The 8,439-nt window shown below is 45.7% G+C and overlaps 3 protein-coding genes across 3 annotated transcripts in view; 1 reads left to right on the top strand and 2 right to left on the bottom strand.

The window, feature by feature from the left end:
* Positions 1–4,832: 4,832 nt before the first annotated feature.
* On the bottom strand, positions 4,833–5,114 carry GCK72_008514 (uncharacterized protein; the record flags this gene model as incomplete). Its single annotated transcript, XM_053726868.1, has 1 exon — positions 4,833–5,114. The coding sequence occupies one exon, from the start codon at positions 5,112–5,114 to the stop codon at positions 4,833–4,835; it is 282 nt and encodes a 93-aa protein (XP_053586445.1).
* A 427-nt stretch (positions 5,115–5,541) lies between these two features.
* GCK72_008513 (uncharacterized protein) lies at positions 5,542–5,886 on the bottom strand (the record flags this gene model as incomplete). The annotated part of the gene is made up of 1 exon (XM_053726867.1): positions 5,542–5,886. One exon carries the CDS (start codon positions 5,884–5,886, stop codon positions 5,542–5,544), a length of 345 nt encoding a protein of 114 aa, XP_053586444.1.
* A 934-nt stretch (positions 5,887–6,820) lies between these two features.
* GCK72_008512 (uncharacterized protein) overlaps positions 6,821–8,439 on the top strand; it is a gene marked incomplete at both ends in the record, with an annotated part of 37,212 nt that continues 35,593 nt past the window's right edge. Inside the window, one exon of the mRNA XM_053726866.1 lies at positions 6,821–7,260. Within this exon, the coding sequence (XP_053586443.1) occupies positions 6,821–7,260 (440 nt within the window). The remainder of the gene's footprint in view (positions 7,261–8,439) is intronic.

The following is an 8,439-nucleotide window of genomic DNA, read 5'->3' as shown; positions in this document are numbered from 1 at the left end:
ACAAATTCAAGGTCGAAAATCTTTTTTTTTTTGTTCTCCTGACTCAAAACGGGTCTAGGTGGAAGAGTTTTTCCGAGCGGTCGTGTAGTCCTCTCGGACAAGATTTGTGCACAATTCCTTGTTTTCTCACTTTTTCCAACAAACTTTCGTTCTTTTTTGTCAGTTTTTCAATTTTTACTAAAAAAAGAAAGAAAAACTACGAAATTTTGTTGAAAAAAAGGGCGAAAACGAGTAATTGAGCAAAAATCTTGTCCGAGAGGACTACACGGCCGCATGGAAAAACTCTTCCACCGAAGCTCCAGGATAACGGGATTCGTGGCAATTTTTAGCATATTTCCAATGATGGAAGTTTCTTAGAGTTGTCTAAAATATCATAATCTGAAATATAGTAAGCAACGTAAGACTTTTGTACTTAAACTACTAATTTATTAACGCACTTTGAGTTTACAATAAATGAGTGAAAGGCGAAACAAGGAGAGAAATCAGTCTCGGGACAAACCCCGTAAGAACTGCCTAGATCATGAGAAATGTCAGCTTATATAGGGATGGAAAAGGGGCGGAGTTAGATAAAGAGCGCTTAGACGGGTCAAAATGATAAACGGCGCCAATGTCGGGGGAAGAGTACGACGGAAGAGTGAAGAAGCGGGAAACGGTTGAGTGCGACGTGGTTGTAGGTCTAGGAGTTGGCTGTGAGTGACGACGAACAGTTACAACCTGAAAACATACACTTTCGGTAGGTCAAACATTCCTTGTGGGTCTGAGAAGACTTTATGAGCCGGGTTAGGCTTAAGGTATTGACCGAATACCTTACACCTCCCCCCTTTAAAACGAGACGACCGCCCTCGGTCGGGGCAAAAGATGTTTTAAACGGGAAGTCCAAAAGGGACTAAAATAACCCAAAAATAAACTTGCGGTTATTACGTTGAAGTCGTTGATTGAAGCGATGTTGACTTCGGTATACATGAGATGGTTAAGTTGAAATTGGTTGAACGGAGAGCAAAAGTGATGAGGCCTGAGAACACGTCGGTTTTACAACCTTCGTATACGTCTCGGTGTCTCTTCACTTGTTTGAGTTCCTCAGGAATGGAACAGCGGTGGCATTGATGATTGACGACTTGGCGGTGGCGTCCAACAGAGCTTTCCAATTGTCTGGCTTCATCATTCGACGAGTGTTGCCCAGGACTACCAGAGCCTCACGGTGTCTTGACACCGCTACTGTGAAACGCTCGGGTGAGCACGCGAACTCCGAAAATTCTTGACTTCTTGTGGTGAGCAGAACGACAAGATCGTATTCGCGACCTTGAGTTGCGTCGACAGATCCGACGTGGATTCCAGCTGGTGCTACTGCTGCCACTTCTTGGCTTTGGGCCAAGTAGAATGAGATGATAGCCATTGTCTTTCCTTCACACTCTGGAGTTGTTAAGAATCTTTCTGCCAGCCGTATGGCGTATATCATTTCTTGCTGATTCGTCCAGGAAGTGCCTTCTTTCCGTTCCTCCGAAGATGTATTGATGATGACGGAAGGCGTTCTATCAGGTAGACCCAGTCTTTTCAGCATCTGATTCTCATTGGATGGTTTCTTAGCGGCAGTCAATTGTCCATTATAGTACAGTCGAGAAATCAGCTCCACACTCTGACTGGGGCATCGGTAACAACGGGTGAGTGATAAATTGGGAATCAACTGACGATGGATGGTGTTGGCGAAAACGGGACCACTATGTATGCGGTACAGGTTCTGAGGGTAAGAATGCTCCGCGTATGGTGGCAACTGCATCGCATCTCCGACGAACAGAAATTTGCCTCGTGGGAAACAGAAGGCTAAGTTCGTTACTGTGTGGTGTCCGATCTGACTCGACTCGTCCACCACGACATTCCTCACCCAAGTCTTCCAATTATCCAAGAATGGTTCAGTTTTGAAAGTCTGGCGCAGAGTGTCAGCCGTTCCTATGATCACTTTAGGCTTCATGATCCGGAAAAGTGTTTCCATCAAGGAGTGCACTGGTTGTTCTGGCTTTTCTCCTGGCTTCTCAGTGATTGCATCACGTAAGAATCGGTTTTTCAGATCCCGCTTACGGATCAATGAGTTTCGTTTCAGGTGCATCACCGCCGAAATCGTGTACTGTCGTGGTTTCAGATTACTCGCGTCCTCCAGTAAAACCTGTTTTCTGAGCACATCAGGCCAGACGATCGGATAGTCGATGTCAGTCGTTGCCGTTTCGTCGACGACTTGTCTGTGGTTAGCTGTGATCAGACGGATAGCTGGGATCGAACCCTCTGGATCCACACGCTTCAGCGTTGCGACTCCTTGTGTCACCGCGGAATTGGAATTTCCTGTGAACACTGCGAATTCGTGACTCGCCGACTTGACGCACTTGACCAGCGCGCTCATGACTGTGGTCGTCTTGCCCGAACCTGGTCCGCAGTTTACCGTGCACGCAACAAACTCTTCTGACTTCATCAGACTCAGAACAGCTCCTTGTTCATCCGTCAAATTTAATCCGGCGATGCTGTAAGCCGCTGATCCTTCGCGTTTCGCCAACGGAGGGAGTGGTTTTCCGCCGTGTAACGCAATCAACATTGTCATCGCTGGCATCCAGTTCCTGAATCGGGGAATTGTCTTGATTCCCATTAGCCTGAAGACCCGCTGTCTTGGACTTTCCAACTGGTGCATCGCGAACACTGGGAGACCGACTGCTTCCGAAGCTTTCAACACGAAAGAATCCCTCCTTAGTGGTTTCACCCTAATTGTTGCTGAGCCCTTGTCGGCGACGATTGACAGAAGAGTTGCCTTCAGGGCTGTTGATTCGAATCTGAGAGACAGGCGAGTGCCTTGACGCCATTTCTCCTTCGCGAAGTGCTGACCTTCCGGCAGTGCCAACTTGATAACGATTTCCGTGTATCTTCCTTCGGTCGCCCTTTCCACTTGACCGTAATATTTATGACCGTCGTAGTATGCTGATGCCATAGCCTCGCTCGTATAGATTCCGAACTTTGTCAGTGTCTGTAGGCGCATGAAATCCTGTTGAGTCGGCTCGACATCTCTGCTGAACACGTCCGGTGCGTGCTCCAGAAGCTTCTCACGTCGTTCATCCAGCGGATATACCTTGATTGCTTGTGGCAGAATGTGGGGCAGGTCAAGGTGGTATTGGACCGATCTTACTACTCTGTCTTCCACGCCGAACGGAGGCTTGAATCCGGGTAACCACGCTCCGGGTTGGATGAGTGGGCGGATAACATCAATAGCTACAAACTTGGAAATGTCAGCACCTCTACAATCTTTCACTCGTGCGATTGCAGTTTCTTCTACGTTGTTGACTAAGAAGGACCTCGTTTTCCGGGTTTCGCAACCGGCAATGTGCATTCCAGACTCATTATACAGCATGTCTCGTGGCAGACGGCAACAGGTCTTCACTTTCCAGTATTTGTGGCTCGAGAATTTTCTCGCCTGCTCGATATTCGTAATGAAGTCTTCTGGCCTAGCGTTTTGTCGCCTCACGATCTCTTCGATAAACAAGATGTCCATCAAGTAGACATCAGTGATGTCAAAATTCCTTGCCGACGCCGAGTCGTAAGCTGAACAGTCCAGCCGAATTGCGTATAAATCGGGCCTGTCGTCGGCAACAACCTCACGTCTGATCGGTGTACACATGAACGAACCTCCGTCAGTTTCCATTACCATATACAATGCATAAGGCCTCGACGATGGGACTATGACGAACTTGTTGTCCTGGAGACTCTGTGGAAGTGCGTCCGGCGACTCGTACGGAACATCTCTAATACCCCACGAATACTTACGAAACTGCTGAATGGAGGTCGATGTTTCGCGGGCCAGAGCTTTCTTCTTCGGATCTTTCGGTTTTTCTTCACCTTCTTCACCATTCTCATAATACTGTGCATATTTGTGGTAATCTGACGACATGATCTCCTCAAGATCCTCGGATTCATAGACACTCTCCATTGTTGGTGCTGCGAGCCATGGGTCCGGTGATGGTGCTCTAATCGGTACCCTGTTGGGAACGGTCTCAATGTTTCCATCTTCTGCTGACGAGTCTGGTGTTGGCGCTCTTATAACATTGACAGCCGGATCTGTAACAACCGACGATGTTGCAACATTCTCCTCTCTCCTACCGTCCGAGCTTTGCAGCTCGTCTACACGGATTTCCTCCTCCTCGCACTCGTATCCTGGCTCTTCAATTTCTCGGATGAAATCCGACATTTCGTCTTCAGTTGTCTGTGGCTTCTCCACTACTCCTTGACTTGACTCAGTATCCAATTTCTTCTCTTCCAACGTGAGTGTACAACTCGAGTTCTTGATCAAATTCATATCAGAATGCTCACTGAGCGGTTGACGAGTAACAATGGTGGATGGGTGCTCGGGGGTAGCAGCCGCGTCGGTCTTGCGACCTTCGCATAATTTGTCCAAGAACTTCGCCTGCGAAACTTGTTTCATTCGCCTCCGAATTTTCTTTCTTGTTTGTTGTTGTCTTCGATGACGACTCCTTCTTTCTGACGACCGTGTGATAGTATTCAGGTCCTTTTTTTGCTTGTTCCGTCTTTTGACTTTCTTTGAGCAGTAATCATCTCCTTATTTTATTTTCTTTTTATAACATTTGCCACAAATGCTCTCCAAATTTGAGCATAATTCAGCTTGATTGTTTTTGCGTTGTCCTTACATGTTATCACTATCCACCGCGTCGGTCTTTCGACCTTCGCATAACGTGGCTGAAACAACAGGACGTTCTCTTCACGTCTTCAGCATCAGAAGACTTGTCAGGACCATGTTCCTGAGCGTTAGCCGTTGTTGAATTGTCGCGAATCTGTTTCACCGAGTGTTATAGGTTCGTAAGATTCTTCAACCGCAACCTCCTCGAACGAAGTTGCTTGCGATGGCGTCCATCCATTACTGAAAGTGCAAATCCTTTCTTGAATTCATCGACCCGCTTGTCGAACGTAGCGTCTTTCTTCTTATCCAGGATTCCTTTATTTCCAGACTTCGTTGTCTCCTCTGTCATGTTGTATCCGTCTTTTATCGACCGAATGAAAACGTTCAGATCCTTCCTGCTGGATCCATAAAACGGCGCGATCTGTACCATATCCGCCAATGTAGTTGCCATAACACGTGAAAGTGTTTCATAATTTGAGTCGAGCTCGGTTTAAAATGTTTCCGTAACAGCCCTCTACGCTATCACTAGCCCCCGCGTCGGTCTTGCGACCTTCGCATATTGTGGCCGTGATACCAGGGCTCACCTTTACGCCTTCAACGCCAGAAGACCCATCAGGACCATGTTCCTGAGCAGCTCCGATTGATGATTGAGCGATGACTTCCGGCTCTCATCTTAGCCTAGTCCATATAAAAGTATCCAGTGTGGACGTCTCCACATCTTCTTGTTTCTCCAGCTTCAATAGGCCTTAAAGTCCTGCCTAGAAGCAAATACAGGTTCCATCCGAACCGAAATTGACTTGATTGATGTCAACTTTCTTGATCCTGTCGTGATTCTCAAGGGAATACCCCTCCTCACAATGTACTGGACTCCCATCTGGTTATCCCATCAATGCCCAATGCATTGAGTTGACCACTGATTCCAGACTGTACTGTCCTGGTTGCATATCAGACTCAGCTTGCGCTGAATTGTCAACACTTGTCACGATTTGTTCCTCGGTTACAGAAATGACGAACTTCTTGTCCTTCACGAATTCCGGATTGTTGCAGACACTTGTCGATTGTTTGTTCCAGAATCCTTGTCTTTCCTGTGGCAGAATCCTTTTCAGGCCATCCGTGAGTCGATCCAAATCCATCGATACTGTCCCACTCCAAATGAATAAGAGCCATGGAACGATACTCAAACGATTCGAACGACCACGGCCGAAACTGAACCGGGCTTCCATTTCGAGAAAAGGTTTCCGGCAGCCCATGTGCTACCGAAAAGGGAAAATGCGGCCGAAGCCGGTTGAAAAAAATTGTACGGAAAAAAATCAAGAGATTTTAAGCCGTAGGCAGCGCGTCGGTGTTTCCACCTTCGCATGTGCTGCCCCGGTAACAAGCAACGAGAAAAATACGTGACAAAATTAAACGAAGCTTATAAAACGGGAAGCGCATCCTACGCCGATTACCCCCTCAGAGAATTCTAAAACCTAACATAAACCTACACCAGACAAGAACCTAAAAGGAGACGCGCGCTGTCTACAGAAAGGGGTGGGTGGGTGGGGTGTAAACACAAAGAGAAAGTCGGGTTATGGTCCCGCGCCAATGCTAATAAAAAGGAAGAGTAGAAAGTACGGGTGGGAAGCGTGGGTGGGTCTTAAAGTAATTCTTAAAAATGAAAGAAAAACAAACGATGCTGCTACCAGTAAGCAACGTAAGACTTTTGTACTTAAACTACTAATTTATTAACGCACTTTGAGTTTACAATAAATGAGTGAAAGGCGAAACAAGGAGAGAAATCAGTCTCGGGACAAACCCCGTAAGAACTGCCTAGATCATGAGAAATGTCAGCTTATATAGGGATGGAAAAGGGGCGGAGTTAGATAAAGAGCGCTTAGACGGGTCAAAATGATAAACGGCGCCAATGTCGGGGGAAGAGTACGACGGAAGAGTGAAGAAGCGGGAAACGGTTGAGTGCGACGTGGTTGTAGGTCTAGGAGTTGGCTGTGAGTGACGACGAACAGTTACAACCTGAAAACATACACTTTCGGTAGGTCAAACATTCCTTGTGGGTCTGAGAAGACTTTATGAGCCGGGTTAGGCTTAAGGTATTGACCGAATACCTTACAATATGTATAAAAATCAATAGCAAATTATCATTCTAGCGTTCTCCACCAAATGGAAGGACTCGCCATCGTCTATCTCTGTCAAACCCGTTCGAATCCCCGCAAGATCGCCGTGAATATACTAAAAGAGATCCAATTGATCTACGATTTACTCGGACTCGAAACAATGGACACCCCGGTGATCGACGTATTGGATCAAGCGACTCCGTACGTCGTCAAGAAATACATTGAACATATTCCAATGAAGGAAAGAATGTCATGGAATATGGACTTTGCGTCGGTCTGCGAGAAGATATCCACTATTGAGACAGACAACACTCTCGTGAATAGTGACAGAGGAAACGAGTACTTCCAATGGGATCCGTGGGGATGTGCATTGTCTGGATATGCTGAAATGAGACATCTTCTCACGAGATGTCCGAGTGCTGTCGCCGCAGCGTGGCCTGTTTTGTTCTCGAGATTGAATGCAGTGTCGGGATATGTTGATCCGAAGTGAGTTGATACTGTAGGGATACTGTAGGGTACTGTAGGAGAGAATGGCTGGGGCGTTGTTGGCGCGTTCCAAACGATTGAGAAAACGTGAAATTCAGAGAAAAGTCTTAATTTATATTTGAAAGTAGCATATTTTCAATATAATTGAGAGACTGGGGCGCCGTTGGCGCGTCTGAAATACTAAATTGTATGTTGATCCGAAGTGAGTTGAGAATAGGATACTGTAGGATACTGTAGAATACTGTAGGATACTGTAGGGTACTGTGGGATACTGTAGGATACTGTAGGATACTGTAGGATGATACTGTAGGATGATACTCTAGGATACTGTAGGGATACTCTAGGATACTGTAGGGATACTGTAGGATGGCACTGTAGGATACTGTAGGATACTGTAGGGTACTGTAGGATACTCTAGGATACTGTAGGATACTGTAGGATACTGTAGGATACTATAGGATGCTGTAGGATACTGTAGGATACTGTATGATACTGTATGATACTATAGGATACTGTAGGATGGTACTGTAGGATACTGTAGGAGACTCAAGGATACTGGAAATAGCACATCTGCAATAGAATTTAGAGTCTGGGGCGCCGTCGGCGCGTTTCAAATACTATTTTGTTGAAATTTGAGCTGAAAATTGACGTTCATTTTTCAACAAAATAATAGACGCTGGGACGCCGTTAGCGCGTTTTGGGAGACAACGCTATAATTTTGTGCTGAAAATTACAAAAAAAGATGACTGGCGCTTCGTTAACGCGTTTCAGAAATACAGAAAGTAGATTTTTGTGATGAAAATTCGATATTTCATAGAGAATAAAAAACTATCTGGGGCGCCGTTAACGCGTTTCAAACAATTGGAAAAGTAGAAATTCAGAGAAAAAGCCAGAATTTCTATCTGAAAATGTCACAATTTTTCAAGAGAATAGAGAAAATGTTTCAAAACTATTCAAAATGGGGAATTTGAAGACAAAAAATTGGATATAAGATGAAAACTTTTTTGGGCTGAAAATTTCCAGAGAAAACGGTCCCCCTCTTAGGCTGGGGCGTCGTTGGCACGTTTCAAAAGGATTCAAAAAATTGAAATTCTGAGGAAAATCAGAATTTTCTGGGATGACGTTGGCGCCATTCAATAACGTAGAATTTGAAGACAAAGAAGAATATAGTGACTGGGG

This window comes from Caenorhabditis remanei, chromosome III, assembly GCF_010183535.1.
Source record: "Caenorhabditis remanei strain PX506 chromosome III, whole genome shotgun sequence".
Lineage (NCBI taxonomy): Eukaryota > Metazoa > Nematoda > Chromadorea > Rhabditida > Rhabditidae > Caenorhabditis > Caenorhabditis remanei.
Note: the sequence above shows the minus strand (reverse complement) of the source record. Positions and strands in the feature narration are given on the sequence as shown.